The sequence below is a fragment of the Bombina bombina genome, chromosome 5 (assembly GCF_027579735.1).
Source record: "Bombina bombina isolate aBomBom1 chromosome 5, aBomBom1.pri, whole genome shotgun sequence".
In the NCBI taxonomy this organism is placed as follows: Eukaryota; Metazoa; Chordata; class Amphibia; order Anura; family Bombinatoridae; genus Bombina; species Bombina bombina.
In genome coordinates, this window is record NC_069503.1 from 321,812 (window position 1) to 342,286 (window position 20,475).

Consider the following 20,475-nt stretch of genomic DNA (forward strand, 5'->3'; position numbering starts at 1 on the left):
CAGAGCACAGAGCATTAGGTTACAGAGCACAGAGCATTAGGTTACAGAGCACAGAGCATTAGACTACAGAGCACAGAGCATTAGGGTACAGAGCACAAAAGCATTAGGACTACAGAGCACAGAGCATTAGGTTACAGAGCACAGAGCATTAGGTTACAGAGCACAGAGCATTAGGACTACAGAGCACAGAGCATTAGGTTACAGAGCACAGAGCATTAGGTTACAGAGCACAGAGCATTAGGACTACAGAGCACAGAGCATTAGGCTACAGAGCACAGAGCATTAGGCTACAGAGCACAGAGCATTAGGTTACAGAGCACAGAGCATTAGGTTACAGAGCACAGAGCATTAGTATACAGAGCACAGAGCATTAGGTTACAGAGCACAGAGCATTAGGTTACAGAGCACAGAGCATTAGGTTACAGAGCACAGAGCATTAGGCTACAGAGCACAGAGCATTAGACTACAGAGCATAGAGCATTAGGCTACAGAGCACAGAGCATTAGGTTACAGAGCACAGAGCATTAGGTTACAGAGCACAGAGCATTAGGTTACAGAGAACAGAGCATTAGGCTACAGAGCACAGAGCATTAGGCTACAGAGCACAGAGCATTAGGTTACAGAGCACAGAGCATTAGGTTACAGAGCACAGAGCATTAGGTTACAGAGCACAGAGCATTAGGTTACAGAGCACAGAGCATTAGACTACAGAGCACAGAGCATTAGGTTACAGAGCACAGAGCATTAGACTACAGAGCACAGAGCATTAGACTACAGAGCACAGAGCATTAGGTTACAGAGCACAGAGCATTAGACTACAGAGCACAGAGCATTAGGTTACAGAGCACAGAGCATTAGACTACAGAGCACAGAGCATTAGGTTACAGAGCACAGAGCATTAGGTTACAGAGCACAGAGCTTTAGGCTACAGAGCACAGAGCATTAGGTTACAGAGCACAGAGCATTAGGTTACAGAGCACAGAGCATTAGACTACAGAGCACAGAGCATTAGACTACAGAGCACAGAGCATTAGGCTACAGAGCACAGAGCATTAGGTTACAGAGCACAGAGCATTAGGTTACAGAGCACAGAGCATTAGGTTACAGAGCACAGAGCATTAGGTTACAGAGCACAGAGCATTAGACTACAGAGTACAGAGCATTAGGATACAGAGCACAGAGCATTAGGTTACAGAGCACAGAGCATTAGACTACAGAGCACAGAGCATTAGGCTACAGAGCACAGAGCATTAGGTTACAGAGCACAGAGCATTAGACTACAGAGCACAGAGCATTAGGTTACAGAGCACAGAGCATTAGACTACAGAGCACAGAGCATTAGGCTACAGAGCACAGAGCATTAGGTTACAGAGCACAGAGCATTAGGTTACAGAGCACAGAGCATTAGACTACAGGGCACAGAGCATTAGACTACAGAGCACAGAGCATTAGGTTACAGAGCACAGAGCATTAGACTACAGAGCACAGAGCATTAGGTTACAGAGCACAGAGCATTAGACTACAGAGCATTAGACTACAGAGCACAGAGCATTAGGTTACAGAGCACAGAACATTAGGTTACAGAGCACAGAGCATTAGGTTACAGAGCACAGAGCATTAGGCTACAGAGCACAGAGCATTAGGTTACAGAGCTCAAAGCATTAGGCTACAGAGCACAGAGCATTAGGTTACAGAGCACAGAGCATTAGGTTACAGAGCACAGAGCATTAAACTACAGAGCACAGAGCATTAGGTTACAGAGCACAGAGCATTAGGTTACAGAGCACAGAGCATTAGGCTACAGAGCACAGAGCATTAGGTTACAGAGCACAGAGCATTAGGTTACAGAGCACAGAGCATTAGGTTACAGAGCACAGAGCATTAGACTACAGAGCACAGAGCATTAGGTTACAGAGCACAGAGCATTAGGTTACAGAGCACAGAGCATTAGGTTACAGAGCACAGAGCATTAGACTACAGAGCACAGAGCATTAGGTTACAGAGCACAGAGCATTAGGTTACAGAGCACAGAGCATTAGGTTACAGAGCACAGAGCATTAGGCTACAGAGCACAGAGCATTAGGCTACAGAGCACAGAGCATTAGGTTACAGAGCACAGAGCATTAGACTACAGAGCACAGAGCATTAGGTTACAGAGCACAGAGCATTAGGTTACAGAGCACAGAGCATTAGGTTACAGAGCACAGAGCATTAGACTACAGAGCACAGAGCATTAGGTTACAGAGCACAGAGCATTAGGTTACAGAGCACAGAGCATTAGGTTACAGAGCACAGAGCATTAGGTTACAGAGCACAGAGCATTAGACTACAGAGCACAGAGCATTAGGTTACAGAGCACAGAGCATTAGGTTACAGAGCACAGAGCATTAGACTACAGAGCACAGAGCATTAGGCTACAGAGCACAGAGCATTAGGTTACAGAGCACAGAGCATTAGGTTACAGAGCATTAGGTTACAGAGCACAGAGCATTAGGTTACAGAGCACAGAGCATTAGGTTACAGAGCACAGAGCATTAGGCTACAGAGCACAGAGCATTAGGTTACAGAGCACAGAGCATTAGGTTACAGAGCACAGAGCATTAGGTTACAGAGCACAGAGCATTAGACTACAGAGCACAGAGCATTAGGTTACAGAGCACAGAGCATTAGGCTACAGAGCACAGAGCATTAGACTACAGAGCACAGAGCATTAGGTTACAGAGCACAGAGCATTAGGTTACAGAGCACAGAGCATTAGGTTACAGAGCACAGAGCATTAGGTTACAGAGCACAGAGCATTAGACTACAGAGCACAGAGCATTAGACTACAGAGCACAGAGCATTAGGCTACAGAGCACAGAGCATTAGGTTACAGAGCACAGAGCATTAGGTTACAGAGCACAGAGCATTAGGTTACAGAGCACAGAGCATTAGGCTACAGAGCACAGAGCATTAGACTACAGAGCACAGAGCATTAGGTTACAGAGCACAGAGCATTAGACTACAGAGCACAGAGCATTAGGTTACAGAGCACAGAGCATTAGGCTACAGAGCACAGAGCATTAGGCTACAGAGCACAGAGCATTAGGTTACAGAGCACAGATCATTAGGTTACAGAGCACAGAGCATTAGGTTACAGAGCACAGAGCATTAGGTTACAGAGCACAGAGCATTAGACTACAGAGCACAGAGCATTAGGTTACAGAGCACAGAGCATTAGGTTACAGAGCACAGAGCATTAGACTACAGAGCACAGAGCATTAGGTTACAGAGCACAGAGCATTAGGTTACAGAGCACAGAGCATTAGGTTACAGAGCACAGAGCATTAGGTTACAGAGCACAGAGCATTAGGTTACAGAGCACAGAGCATTAGACTACAGAGCACAGAGCATTAGGTTACAGAGCACAGAGCATTAGGTTACAGAGCACAGAGCATTAGGTTACAGAGCACAGAGCATTAGGTTACAGAGCACAGAGCAATAGACTACAGAGCACAGAGCATTAGGCTACAGAGCACAGAGCATTAGGTTACAGAGCACAGAGCTTTAGGTTACAGAGCGCAGAGCATTAGGCTACAGAGCGCAGAGCAATAGGGTGCAGAGCATTAGGGTGTAGAGTATTAGGGCACAGAGCATTAGGGCGCAGAGCAATAGGGTGCAGAGTATTAGGGCACAGAGCATTAGGGCGCAGAGCATTAGGGCACAGAGCAATAGGGTGCAGAGCAATAGGGTGCAGAACATTAGGGCACAGAACATTAGGGCACAGAGCATTAGGGCACAGAGTATTAGGGCACAGAGCATTAGGGCACAGAGTATTAGGGCACAGAGTATTAGGGCACAGAGCATTAGGGCACAGAGCATTAGGGCACAGAGTATTAGGGCACAGAGCATTAGGGCACAGAGCATTAGGGCACAGAGTATTAGGGCACAGAGTATTAGGGTGCAGAGTATTAGGGCGCAGAGCATTAGGGTGCAGAACATTAGGGCACAGAACATTAGGGCACAGAGCATTAGGGCACAGAGTATTAGGGCACAGAGTATTAGGGTGCAGAGTATTAGGGCGCAGAGCATTAGGGTGCAGAGCATTAGGGCACAGAGCATTAGGGCTCAGAGCAATAGGGTGCAGCGCATTAGGGTGCAGAGTATTAGGGCACAGAACATTAGGGTGCAGAACATTAGGGCACAGAGCATTAGGGTGCAGAACATTAGGGCACAGAGCAATAGGGTGCAGAGTATTAGGGCACAGAGTATTAGGGCGCAGAGCATTAGGGCGCAGAGCATTAGGGCACAGAGCATTAGGGTGCAGAGCAATAGGGTGCAGAACATTAGGGCACAGAGCATTAGGGTACAGAGCAATAGGGTGCAGAGTATTAGGGTGCAGAGTATTAGGGTGCAGAGCAATAGGGTGCAGAACATTAGTGCACAGAGCATTAGGGCGCAGAGCAATAGGGTGCAGAGCATTAGGGTGCAGAGTATTAGGGCACAGAGCATTAGGGCACAGAGTATTAGGGCGCAGAGCATTAGGGCACAGAGCATTAGGGTGCAGAGCATTAGGGTGCAGAGCAATAGGGTGCAGAACATTAGTGCACAGAGCATTAGGGCGCAGAGCAATAGGGTGCAGAGCATTAGGGTGCAGAGTATTAGGGCACAGAGCATTAGGGCACAGAGTATTAGGGCACAGAGCATTAGGGTGCAGAGTATTAGGGCACAGAGCATTAGGGTGCAGAGCATTAGGGTGCAGAGTATTAGGGCACAGAGCATTAGGGCGCAGAGCAATAGGGTGCAGAGCAATAGGGTGCAGAGTATTAGTGCACAGAGTATTAGGGCACAGAGCATTAGAGCGCAGAGCATTAGGGTGCAGAGCATTAGGGCACAGAGCAATAGGGTGCAGAACATTAGGGCACAGAACATTAGGGCACAGAGCATTAGGGCACAGAGTATTAGGGCACAGAACATTAGGGTGCAGAGTATTAGGGCACAGAGCATTAGGGCACAGAGCATTAGGGCACAGAGTATTAGGGCGCAGAGTATTAGGGCACAGAGTATTAGGGCACATAGCAATAGGGTGCAGAGTATTAGGGCACAGAGTATTAGGGCACATAGCAATAGGGTGCAGAGTATTAGGGCACAGAGTATTAGGGCGCAGAGTATTAGGGTGCAGAGTATTAGGGCACAGAGTATTAGGGCACAGAGTATTAGGGCGCAGAGTATTAGGGTGCAGAGTATTAGGGCACAGAGTATTAGGGCACAGAGCATTAGGGCGCAGAGTATTAGGGTGCAGAGTATTAGGGCACAGAGCATTAGGGCACAGAGTATTAGGGCACAGAGCATTAGGGCGCAGAGCAATAGGGTGCAGAACATTAGGGTGCAGAGTATTAGGGCACAGAGCATTAGGGCACAGAGTATTAGGGCACAGAACATTAGGGCACATAGCATTAGGGTGCAGAGTATTAGGGCGCAGAGCAATAGGGTGCAGAACATTAGGGCACATAGCATTAGGGCACAGAGTATTAGGGCACAGAGTATTAGGGCACAGAGCATTAGGGCACAGAGCAATATAAACTTATTTTTTGTTTCTTTATCAGCAAAAACGGAAGCTGAGACTTTATATCTCTAACACATTTAACCCTGCAAAACCTGATGCTGAAGACTCTGATGGGAGCATTGCATCATGGGAACTTCGTGTGGAAGGGAAACTTTTGGATGATGTGAGTGGAATTTGTACAAACATAAAGGTTACACTCCTGCAAATGACCCTGCAACAGTCACACAGTGACACCTATGTATATGACACTGCAATAGTCACAGAGTGACACCTATGTATATGACCCTGAAACAGTCACACAGTGACACCTATGTATATGACCCTGTAACAGTCACACAGTGACACCTATGTATATGACCCTGTAACAGTCACACAGTGACACCTATGTATATAACCCTGTAACAGTCACACAGTGACACCTATGTATATGACCCTGTAACAGTCACACAGTGACACCTATGTATATGACCCTGTTACAGTCACTCAGTGACACCTATGTATATGACCCTGTAACAGTCACACAGTGACACCTATGTATATGACCCTGTAACAGTCACACAGTGACACCTATGTATATGACCCTGTAACAGTCACACAGTGACACCTATGTATATGACCCTGTAACAGTCACACAGTGACACCTATGTATATGACCCTGTAACAGTCAAACAGTGACACCTATGTATATGACCCTGTAACAGTCACACAGTGACACCTATGTATATGACCCTGTAACAGTCACACAGTGACACCTATGTATATGACACTGCAATAGTCACACAGTGACACCTATGTATATGACCCTGTAACAGTCACACAGTAACAGCTATGTATATGACACTGCAATAGTCACACAGTGACACCTATGTATATGACCCTGTAACAGTCACACAGTGACACCTATGTATATGACCCTGTAACAGTCACACAGTGACACCTATGTATATGACACTGCAATAGTCACACAGTGACACCTATGTATATGACCCTGTAACAGTCACACAGTGACACCTATGTATATGACCCTATAACAGTCACACAGTGACACCTATGTATATGACCCTGTAACAGTCACAGAGTGACACCTATGTATATGACCCTATAACAGTCACACAGTGACACCTATGTATATGACCCTGTAACAGTCACAGAGTGACACCTATGTATATGACCCTAAAACAGTCACACAGTGACACCTATGTATATGACCCTATAACAGTCACAGAGTGACACCTATGTATATGACCCTATAACAGTCACACAGTGACACCTATGTATATGACCCTGTAACAGTCACACAGTGACACCTATGTATATGACCCTGTAACAGTCACACAGTGACACCTATGTATATGACCCTGTAACAGTCACTCAGTGACACCTATGTATATGACCCTGTAACAGTCACACAGTGACACCTATGTATATGACACTGCAACAGTCACACAGTGACACCTATGTATATGACCCTGTAACAGTCACACAGTGACACCTATGTATATGACCCTGTAACAGTCACACAGTAACAGTTATGTATATGACACTGCAATAGTCACACAGTGACACCTATGTATATGACCCTGTAACAGTCACACAGTAACAGCTATGTATATGACACTGCAATAGTCACACAGTGACACCTATGTATATGACCCTGTAACAGTCACACAGTGACACCTATGTATATGACCCTGTAACAGTCACACAGTGACACCTATGTATATAACCCTGTAACAGTCACACAGTGACACCTATGTATATGACCCTGTAACAGTCACACTGTGACACATATGTATATGATCCAGTTACAGTCACACAGTGACACCTATGTATATGACCCTGTAACAGTCACACTGTGACACATATGTATATGATCCAGTTACAGTCACACAGTGACACCTATGTATATGACACTGTAGCAGTCACACAGTGACACCTATGTATATGACCCTGTAACAGTCACACAGTGACACCTATGTATATGACCCTGTAAAAGTCACACAGTGACACCTATGTATATGAGCCTGTAACAGTCACACTGTGACACCTATGTATATGATCCTGTTACAGTCACACAGTGACACCTATGTATATGACACTGTAGCAGTCACACAGTGACACCTATGTATATGACCCTGTAACAGTCACACAGTGACACCTATGTATATGACCCTGCAACAGTCACTCAGTGACACCTATGTATATGACCCTGTAACAGTCACACAGTGACACCTATGTATATGACCCTGTAACAGTCACACAGTGACAGCTATGTATGTGACCCTGTAACAGTCACACAGTGACACCTATGTATATGACCCTGTAACAGTCACACAGTGACACCTATGTATATGATCCTGTTACAGTCACACAGTGACACCTATGTATATGACACTGTAGCAGTCACACAGTGACACCTATTTATGTGACCCTGTAACAGTCACACAGTGACACCTATGTATATGACCCTGTAACAGTCACACAGTGACACCTATGTATATGACCCTGCAACAGTCACTCAGTGACACCTATGTATATGACACTGCAATAGTCACACAGTGACACCTATGTATATGACCCTGTTACAGTCACACAGTGACACCTATGTATATAACCCTGTAACAGTCACACAGTGACACCTATGTATATAACCCTGTAACAGTCACACAGTGACACCTATGTATATGACCCTGTAACAGTCACACAGTGACACCTATATATATGACCCTATAACAGTCACACAGTGACACCTATGTATATGACCCTGTAACAGTCACACAGTGACACCTATGTATATGACCCTGTAACAGTCACACAGTGACATCTATGTATATGACCCTGTAACAGTCACACAGTGACACCTATGTATATGACCCTGTAACAGTCACACAGTGACATCTATGTATATGACCTTGTAACAGTCACACAGTGAGACCTATGTATATGACCCTGTAACAGTCACTCAGTGACACCTATGTATATGACCCTGTAGCAGTCACTCAGTGACACCTATGTATGTGACCCTGTAACAGTCACACAGTGAGACCTATGTATATGACCCTGTAACAGTCACTCAGTGACACCTATGTATGTGACCCTGTAACAGTCACACAGTGAGACCTATGTATATGACCCTGTAGCAGTCACTCAGTGACACCTATGTATGTGACCCTGTAACAGTCACACAGTGAGACCTATGTATTTGACCCTGTAACAGTCACACAGTGAGACCTATGTATATGACCCTGTAACAGTCACTCAGTGACACCTATGTATGTGACCCTGTAACAGTCACACAGTGAGACCTATGTATTTGACCCTGTAACAATCACACAGTGACACCTATGTATACGACCCTGTAGCAGTTACTCAGTGACACCTATGTATGTGACCCTGTAACAGTCACACAGTGAGACCTATGTATTTGACCCTGTAACAATCACACAGTGACACCTATGTATATAACCCTGTAACAGTCACACAGTGACACCTATGTATGTGACCCTGTAACAGTCACACAGTGAGACCTATGTATATGACCCTGTTACAGTCACACAGTGACACCTATGTATATGACCCTGTAACAATCACACAGTGAGACCTATGTATATGACCCTGTAACAGTCACACAGTGAGACCTATGTATATGACCCTGTAACAGTCACACAGTGAGACCTATGTATTTGACCCTGTAACAATCACACAGTGACACCTATGTATATGACCCTGTAACAATCACACAGTGACACCTATGTATGTGACCCTGTAACAGTCACACAGTGAGACCTATGTATATGACCCTGTAACAGTCACACAGTGAGACCTATGTATTTGACCCTGTAACAATCACACAGTGACACCTATGTATACGACCCTGTAGCAGTTACTCAGTGACACCTATGTATGTGACCCTGTAACAGTCACACAGTGAGAACTATGTATTTGACCCTGTAACAATCACACAGTGACACCTATGTATACGACCCTGTAGCAGTTACTCAGTGACACCTATGTATGTGACCCTGTAACAGTCACACAGTGAGACCTATGTATGTGACACTGTAACAGTCACACAGTGACACGTATGTATACGACCCTGTAGCAGTCACACAGTGACACCTATGTATGTGACCCTGTAACAGTCACACAGTGACACCTATGTATGTGACCCTGTAACAGTCACACAGTGACACGTATGTATACGACCCTGTAGCAGTTACTCAGTGACACCTATGTATATGAGCCTGTAACAGTCACACAGTGACACCTATGTATATGATTCTGTAACAATCACACAGTGACACCTATGTATATGACCCTGTTACAGTCACACAGTGACACCTATGTATATGATTCTGTAACAATCACACAGTGACACCTATGTGTATGACCCTGTAACAGTCACACAGTGACACCTATGTATACGACCCTGTAACAGTCACACAGTGACACCTATGTATGTGACCCTGTAACAGTCACACAGTGACACCTATGTATGTGACCCTGTAACAGTCACACAGTGACACCTATGTATATGACCCTGTAACAGTCACACAGTGAGACCTATGTATTTGACCCTGTAACAATCACACAGTGACACCTATGTATATGACCCTGTAACAGTCACACAGTGACACCTATGTATATGACCCTGTAACAGTCACACAGTGACACGTATGTATATGACCCTGTAGCAGTCACACAGTGACACCTATGTATGTGACCCTGTAACAGTCACACAGTGACACCTATGTATGTGACCCTGTAACAGTCACACAGTGACACGTATGTATACGACCCTGTAGCAGTTACTCAGTGACACCTATGTATATGAGCCTGTAACAGTCACACAGTGACACCTATGTATATGATTCTGTAACAATCACACAGTGACACCTATGTATATGACCCTGTTACAGTCACACAGTGACACCTATGTATATGATTCTGTAACAATCACACAGTGACACCTATGTGTATGACCCTGTAACAGTCACACAGTGACACCTATGTATACGACCCTGTAACAGTCACACAGTGACACCTATGTATGTGACCCTGTAACAGTCACACAGTGACACCTATGTATGTGACCCTGTAACAGTCACACAGTGACACCTATGTATATGACCCTATAACAGTGACACAGTGACACCTATGTATATGACCCTGTAACAATCACACAGTGACACCTATGTATATGACCCTGTAACAGTCACACAGTGACACCTATGTATATGACTCTGTAACAATCACACAGTGACACCTATGTATACGACCCTGTAGCAATTACTCAGTGACACCTATGTATATGACTCTGTAACAATCACACAGTGACACCTATGTATATGACTCTGTAACAATCACACAGTGACACCTATGTATATGACCCTGTAACAATCACACAGTGACACCTATGTATATGACTCTGTAACAATCACATAGTGACACCTATGTATATGACCCTGTAACAGTCACACTGTGACACCTATGTGTATGACCCTGTAACAGTCACTCAGTGACACCTATGTATATGACCCTGTAACAGTCACACAGTGACACCTATGTATATAACCCTGTAACAGTCACACAGTGACACCTATGTATATGACTCTGTAACAATCACACAGTGACACCTATGTATATGACCCTGTAACAATCACACTGTGACACCTATGTATATGACTCTGTAACAATCACACAGTGACACCTATGTATATGACCCTGTAACAGTCACACTGTGACACCTATGTGTATGACCCTGTAACAGTCACTCAGGGACACCTATGTATGTGACACTGTAACAGTCACACAGTGACACCTATGTATGTGACCCTGTAACAGTCACACAGTGACACCTATGTATATGACCCTATAACAGTCACACAGTGACACCTATGTATATGACCCTGTAACAATCACACAGTGACACCTATGTATATGACCCTGTAACAGTCACACAGTGACACCTATGTATATGACTCTGTAACAATCACACAGTGACACCTATGTATACGACCCTGTAGCAGTTACTCAGTGACACCTATGTATATGACTCTGTAACAATCACACAGTGACACCTATGTATATGACTCTGTAACAATCACACAGTGACACCTATGTATATGACCCTGTAACAATCACACAGTGACACCTATGTATATGACTCTGTAACAATCACACAGTGACACCTATGTATATAACCCTGTAACAGTCACACAGTGACACCTATGTATATAACCCTGTAACAGTCACACAGTGACACCTATGTATATGACCCTGTAACAGTCAGACAGTGACACCTATGTATATGACCCTGTAACAGTCACACAGTGACACCTATGTACATGACCCTGTAACAGTCACACAGTGACACCTATGTATATGACCCTGTAACAATCACACAGTGACACCTATGTATATGACCCTGTAACAGTCACACTGTGACACCTATGTGTATGACCCTGTAACAGTCACTCAGTGACACCTATGTATATGACCCTGTAACAGTCACACAGTGACACCTATGTATATGACCCTGTAACAATCACACTGTGACACCTATGTATATGACTCTGTAACAATCACACAGTGACACCTATGTATATGACTCTGTAACAATCACACAGTGACACCTATGTATACGACCCTGTAGCAGTTACTCAGTGACACCTATGTATATGAGCCTGTAACAGTCACACTGTGACACCTATGTGTATGACCCTGTAACAGTCACACAGTGACACCTATGTGTATGACCCTGTAACAGTCACACAGTGACACCTATGTATATGAGCCTGTAACAGTCACACAGTGACACCTATGTATATGACCCTGTAACAGTCACACTGTGACACCTATGTGTATGACCCTGTAACAGTCACACAGTGACTTTCACTCTGAAAAAGAAAAAAGCGCAAAGAGAGACTCAAGTGCAATAAATAACATAGACACTGCTGCTCTTAAAAATATGCACTTACAATGTTTTATTATTAATACAGCAGTTTAAAAACACAGCTTTCTCCTTTAGGGTAAAATATCCAGATACTCAGCTGCTCCGGTCTGTTTTCACAGCCTAGTTGTCTTTTTTCAATGTCCGCTCCATTCAGCTGTTCACCGGAACTATCAGTGTATGGGAAATCCTTGTTCCTGGGGCTATGGTAGCCCTAAATGTCCAAAAAGCAAAGCGTTCTATTCCTAGAACTACGGCTCCTCTGAAGAACCAAAGTGCAATCCTATGATACCTCTACGCGTTTCTTCTGCTATCGTGCAGACTTTCTCAAGAGGATGAAGAGTCAAATGCTAGGTGGATGCGATATCCGTCACAATAAAAACCCTCATGGCAGATCCTATTGGTCAAAATTTCCTCTGTGTTCTACAGGTAAAAAATATACGCTCTGGGTCCTAGAGACCAAATTCCATAATGCTACGTTCCTTTTCATGATAACAAGAATATACAATTTAATAACAACATATCTAAAATTGATACATGCTGCAAAAAACAAATAATTTGCACCCAATATAAATATCCTAAAACATGAATATGTGGCAATAATACTAAAATCCTAAAACTAGGTAAAATCTTATAAAACAAGAGATACATTTAAAATTAAAACTTAAAATTAATACGAAATATTTTATGCACATATTAAGAAGTTGAATCCCTGCAAGCTAATCAAAATTCATCTATGTGTGAAAAACATTCACAGTCTGGAGATCACATTTAAAAAGTATTTTATATATTAAGAATATGATTGTTACCTAACACTATATTTTTTAAAAAAAATTCAATTTTATATTTAAAATATGATTATTAGAGGTTATTTAAACTTTGTTCAAAACTGAGGAGAAATGAAAAAGAAAAAGTTATACAAGAAGTGCTACTAAGGAACCCTAAATCTATTTAGATTGGATCAATAATCACATAAAAGCTGCTATGTCAATTGCTTGCATTCTTAGAGACCTAGAGTCTCCCCCATGATGTTCTGTGAAATGTATTGGTACACTGTGATTATCCACTTTTTCTTTCTGTCAGTCTTCCTTTTAGTGCGCCCTACGTAGATTTTATTACACCCACAGGTTAAGAGGTACACTACATAAGTGGTGTCGCATGTACACCTACTCTTAATATTAAAAGACTTAATGCCTTCGCTATCTTTAAATTGATTATCCTTATTGATATGTTTGCACATACTGCAGATTTTCTTCCCACACTTGTATGTGCCTGGTTTTAGACTCAGCCAATTGCTTTTTCTATTGATTTCTATTGTTTTAAACTTCCTCAATTTACTGGGAGCTAGAAGGTTTTTCAAACTTCTCCCTTTCTTAAAGGTGAACACAGGTTCTTCTGTCAAAATAGGAGCCAATACAGGGTCAGTCTTAAGAACACCCCAATGTTTTTTAATTACATTCTTAATAATCTTATGACCCTCATTGTAAGTAGTAATAAACCTTAAAGTATCCTTATTTTCTTGAATTGATTTATTACTTTTAGGTTTTATCTGCTTCCTGCGCCCTATTGTATGCTAGTTCTATTGTATTTCTGTTATAGCCCTTTTCTCTGAACTTAGTCCTCATATTTTCAGCCTCTTTTTTAAACATCTCTATATCCATGCAGTTGCGTCTGTGACACCTATGTATATGATCCTGTAGCAGTCACACAGTGACACCTATGTATATGACCCTGTAACAGTCACACAGTGACACCTATGTATATAACCCTGTAACAGTCACACAGTGACACCTATGTATATGACCCTGTAACAGTCACACAGTGACACCTATGTATATGACCCTGTAACAGTCACACAGTGACACCTATGTATATGACCCTGTAACAGTCACACAGTGACACCTATGTATATAACCCTGTAACAGTCACACAGTGACACCTATGTATATGACACTGCAATAGTCACACAGTGACACCTATGTATATGATCCTGTAGCAGTCACACAGTGACACCTATGTATATGACCCTGTAACAGTCACACAGTGACACCTATGTATATAACCCTGTAACAGTCACACAGTGACACCTATGTATATGACCCTGTAACAGTCACACAGTGACACCTATGTATATAACCCTGTAACAGTCACACAGTGACACCTATGTATATGACCCTGTAACAGTCACACAGTGACACCTATGTATATGACCCAGTAACAGTCACACAGTGACACCTATGTATATGACACTGCAATAGTCACACAGTGACACCTATGTATATGACCCTGTAACAGTCACACAGTGACACCTATGTATATGACACTGCAATAGTCACACAGTGACACCTATGTATATGACCCTGTAACAGTCGCACAGTGACACCTATGTATATAACCCTGTAACAGTCACACAGTGACACCTATGTATATGACCCAGTAACAGTCACACAGTAACACCTATGTATATGACCCTGTAACAGTCACACAGTGACACCTATGTATATGACCCTGTAACAGTCACACAGTGACACCTATGTATATAACCCTGTAACAGTCACACAGTGACACCTATGTATATGACCCTGTAACAGTCACACAGTGACACCTATGTATATGACACTGCAATAGTCACACAGTGACACCTATGTATATGACCCTGTAACAGTCACACAGTGACACCTATGTATATAACCCTGTAACAGTCACACAGTGACACCTATGTATATGACCCAGTAACAGTCAGACAGTGACACCTATGTATACGACCCTGTAACAGTCACACAGTGACACCTATGTATATGACACTGCAATAGTCACACAGTGACACCTATGTATATGACCCTGTAACAGTCACACAGAGACACCTATGTATATGACACTGCAATAGTCACACAGTGACACCTATGTATATGACCCTGTAACAGTCACACAGTGACACCTATGTATATAACCCTGTAACAGTCACACAGTGACACCTATGTATATGACCCAGTAACAGTCACACAGTAACACCTATGTATATGACCCTGTAACAGTCACACAGTGACATCTATGTATATGACACTGCAATAGTCACACAGTGACACCTATGTATATGACAGCTGTAACAGTCACACAGTGACACCTATGTATATGACCCTGTAACAGTCACACAGTGACACCTATGTATGTGACACTGCAATAGTCACACAGTGACACCTATGTATATGACAGCTGTAACAGTCACACAGTGACACCTATGTATATAACCCTGTAACAGTCACACAGTGACACCTATCTATATGACCCTGTAACAGTCACAGAGTGACACCTATCTATATGACCCTGTAACAGTCACACAGTGACACCTATGTATATGACCCTGTAACAGTCACACAGTGACACCTATGTATATGACCCTGCAACAGTCACTCAGTGACACCTATGTATATGACCCTGTAACAGTCACACAGTGACACCTATGTATATGACCCTGTAACAGTCACACAGTGACAGCTATGTATGTGACCCTGTAACAGTCACACAGTTACACCTATGTATATGACCCTGTAACAGTCACATAGTGACACCTATGTATATGACCCTGTAACAGTCACACAGTGACACCTATGTATATGACACTGTAGCAGTCACACAGTGACACCTATGTATGTGACCCTGTAACAGTCACACAGTGACACCTATGTATATGACCCTGTAACAGTCACACAGTGACACCTATGTATATGACCCTGTAACAGTCACACAGTGACACCTATGTATATAACCCTGTAACAGTCACACAGTGACACCTATGTATATGACCCTGTAACAGTCACACAGTGACACCTATGTATATAACCCTGTAACAGTCACACAGTGACACCTATGTATATGACACTGCAATAGTCACACAGTGACACCTATGTATATGACCCTGTAACAGTCACACAGTGACACCTATGTATATAACCCTGTAACAGTCACACAGTGACACCTATGTATATGACCCAGTAACAGTCAGACAGTGACACCTATGTATACGACCCTGTAACAGTCACACAGTGACACCTATGTATATGACACTGCAATAGTCACACAGTGACACCTATGTATATGACCCTGTAACAGTCACACAGTGACACCTATGTATATGACACTGCAATAGTCACACAGTGACACCTATGTATATGACCCTGTAACAGTCACACAGTGACACCTATGTATATAACGCTGTAACAGTCACACAGTGACACCTATGTATATGACCCAGTAACAGTCACACAGTAACACCTATGTATATGACCCTGTAACAGTCACACAGTGACATCTATGTATATGACACTGCAATAGTCACACAGTGACACCTATGTATATGACAGCTGTAACAGTCACACAGTGACACCTATGTATATGACCCTGTAACAGTCACACAGTGACACCTATGTATGTGACACTGCAATAGTCACACAGTGACACCTATGTATATGACAGCTGTAACAGTCACACAGTGACACCTATGTATATAACCCTGTAACAGTCACACAGTGACACCTATCTATATGACCCTGTAACAGTCACAGAGTGACACCTATCTATATGACCCTGTAACAGTCACACAGTGACACCTATGTATATGACCCTGTAACAGTCACACAGTGACACCTATGTATATGACCCTGCAACAGTCACTCAGTGACACCTATGTATATGACCCTGTAACAGTCACACAGTGACACCTATGTATATGACCCTGTAACAGTCACACAGTGACAGCTATGTATGTGACCCTGTAACAGTCACACAGTTACACCTATGTATATGACCCTGTAACAGTCACACTGTGACACCTATGTATATGATCCTGTTACAGTCACACAGTGACACCTATGTATATGACACTGTAGCAGTCACACAGTGACACCTATGTATGTGACCCTGTAACAGTCACACAGTGACACCTATGTATATGACCCTGTAACAGTCACACAGTGACACCTATGTATATGACCCTGCAACAGTCACTCAGTGACACCTATGTATATGACACTGCAATAGTCACACAGTGACACCTATGTATATGACAGCTGTAACAGTCACACAGTGACACCTATGTATTTGACCCTGTAACAGTCACACAGTGACACCTATGTATATGACAGCTGTAACAGTCACACAGTGACACCTATGTATATAACCCTGTAACAGTCACACAGTGACACCTATCTATATGACCCTGTAACAGTCACAGAGTGACACCTATCTATATGACCCTGTAACAGTCACACAGTGACACCTATGGATATGACCCTGTAACAGTCACACAGTGACACCTATGTATATGACCCAGTAACAGTCAGACAGTGACACCTATGTATATGACCCTGTAACAGTCACACAGTGACACCTATGTATATGACCCTGTAACAGTCACACAGTGACACCTATGTATATGACCCTGTAACAGTCACACAGTGACACCTATGTATATGACACTGTAACAGTCACACAGTGACACCTATGTATATGACCCTGTAACAGTCACACAGTGACACCTATGTATATGACAGCTGTAACAGTCACACAGTGACACCTATGTATATGACCCTGTAACAGTCACACAGTGACACCTATGTATGTGACACTGCAATAGTCACACAGTGACACCTATGTATATGACAGCTGTAACAGTCACACAGTGACACCTATGTATATAACCCTGTAACAGTCACACAGTGACACCTATCTATATGACCCTGTAACAGTCACAGAGTGACACCTATCTATATGACCCTGTAACAGTCACACAGTGACACCTATGTATATGACCCTGTAACAGTCACACAGTGACACCTATGTATATGACCCTGCAACAGTCACTCAGTGACACCTATGTATATGACCCTGTAACAGTCACACAGTGACACCTATGTATATGACCCTGTAACAGTCACACAGTGACAGCTATGTATGTGACCCTGTAACAGTCACACAGTTACACCTATGTATATGACCCTGTAACAGTCACACTGTGACACCTATGTATATGATCCTGTTACTGTCACACAGTGACACCTATGTATATGACACTGTAGCAGTCACACAGTGACACCTATGTATGTGACCCTCTAACAGTCACACAGTGACACCTATGTATATGACCCTGTAACAGTCACACAGTGACACCTATGTATATGACCCTGCAACAGTCACTCAGTGACACCTATGTATATGACACTGCAATAGTCACACAGTGACACCTATGTATATGACAGCTGTAACAGTCACACAGTGACACCTATGTATATGACCCTGTAACAGTCACACAGTGACACCTATGTATATGACAGCTGTAACAGTCACACAGTGACACCTATGTATATAACCCTGTAACAGTCACACAGTGACACCTATCTATATGACCCTGTAACAGTCACAGAGTGACACCTATCTATATGACCCTGTAACAGTCACACAGTGACACCTATGTATATGACCCTGTAACAGTCACACAGTGACACCTATGTATATGACCCAGTAACAGTCAGACAGTGACACCTATGTATATGACCCTGTAACAGTCACACAGTGACACCTATGTATATGACCCTGTAACAGTCACACAGTGACACCTATGTATATGACACTGTAACAGTCACACAGTGACACCTATGTATATGACCCTGTAACAGTCACACAGTGACACCTATGTATATGACCCTGTAACAGTCAAACAGTGACACCTATGTATATGACACTGCAATAGTCACACAGTGACACCTATGTATATGACCCTGTAACAGTCACACAGTGACACCTATGTATATAACCCTGTAACAGTCACACAGTGACACCTATGTATATGACACTGCAATAGTCACACAGTGACACCTATGTATATGACAGCTGTAACAGTCACACAGTGACACCTATCTATATGACCCTGTAACAGTCACAGAGTGACACCTATCTATATGACCCTGTAACAGTCACACAGTGACACCTATGTATATGACACTGCAATAGTCACACAGTGACACCTATGTATATGACAGCTGTAACAGTCACACAGTGACACCTATCTATATGACCCTGTAACAGTCACAGAGTGACACCTATCTATATGACCCTGTAACAGTCACACAGTGACACCTATGTATATGACCCTGTTACAATCACTCAGTGACACCTATGTATATGACCCTGTAACAGTCACACAGTGACAACTATGTATATGACCCTATAACAGTCACAGAGTGACACCTATCTATATGACCCTGTAACAGTCACACAGTGACACCTATGTATATGACCCTTTAACAGTCACACAGTGACACCTATGTATATGACCCTGTAACAGTCACTCAGTGACACCTATGTATATGACACTGCAATAGTCACACAGTGACACCTATGTATATGACCCTGTAACAGTCACACAGTGACACCTATGTATATGACCCAGTAACAGTCAGACAGTGACACCTATGTATACGACCCTGTAACAGTCACACAGTGACACCTATGTATATGACCCTGTAACAGTCACTCAGTGACACCTATGTATATGACACTGCAATAGTCACACAGTGACACCTATGTATATGACCCTGTAACAGTCACACAGTGACACCTATGTATATAACCCTGTAACAGTCACACAGTGACACCTATGTATATGACCCTGTAACAGTCACACAGTGACACCTATGTATATGACCCTGTAACAGTCACACAGTGACACCTATGTATATGACCCTGTAACAGTCACACAGTGACACCTATGTATATGACCCAGTAACAGTCACACAGTAACACCTATGTATATGACCCTGTAACAGTCACACAGTGACACCTATGTATATGACCCTGTAACAGTCACACAGTGACATCTATGTATATGACCCAGTAACAGTCAGACAGTGACACCTATGTATATGACCCAGTAACAGTCACACAGTAACACCTATGTATATGACCCTGTAACAGTCACACAGTG

At 43.1% G+C, this 20,475-nt stretch overlaps 1 protein-coding gene across 3 annotated transcripts in view; it reads left to right on the forward strand.

Moving 5' to 3' along the window:
• The window catches only part of SMARCD3 (SWI/SNF related, matrix associated, actin dependent regulator of chromatin, subfamily d, member 3), a 526,715-nt gene that overhangs the window by 203,800 nt on the left and 302,440 nt on the right, over nucleotides 1-20,475 (forward strand). For all 3 annotated transcript variants that reach the window (XM_053713245.1, XM_053713246.1, XM_053713244.1), the window contains exon 5: nucleotides 5,586-5,708. In XM_053713245.1, the coding sequence (XP_053569220.1) occupies nucleotides 5,586-5,708 (123 nt within the window). The remainder of the gene's footprint in view (nucleotides 1-5,585; nucleotides 5,709-20,475) is intronic.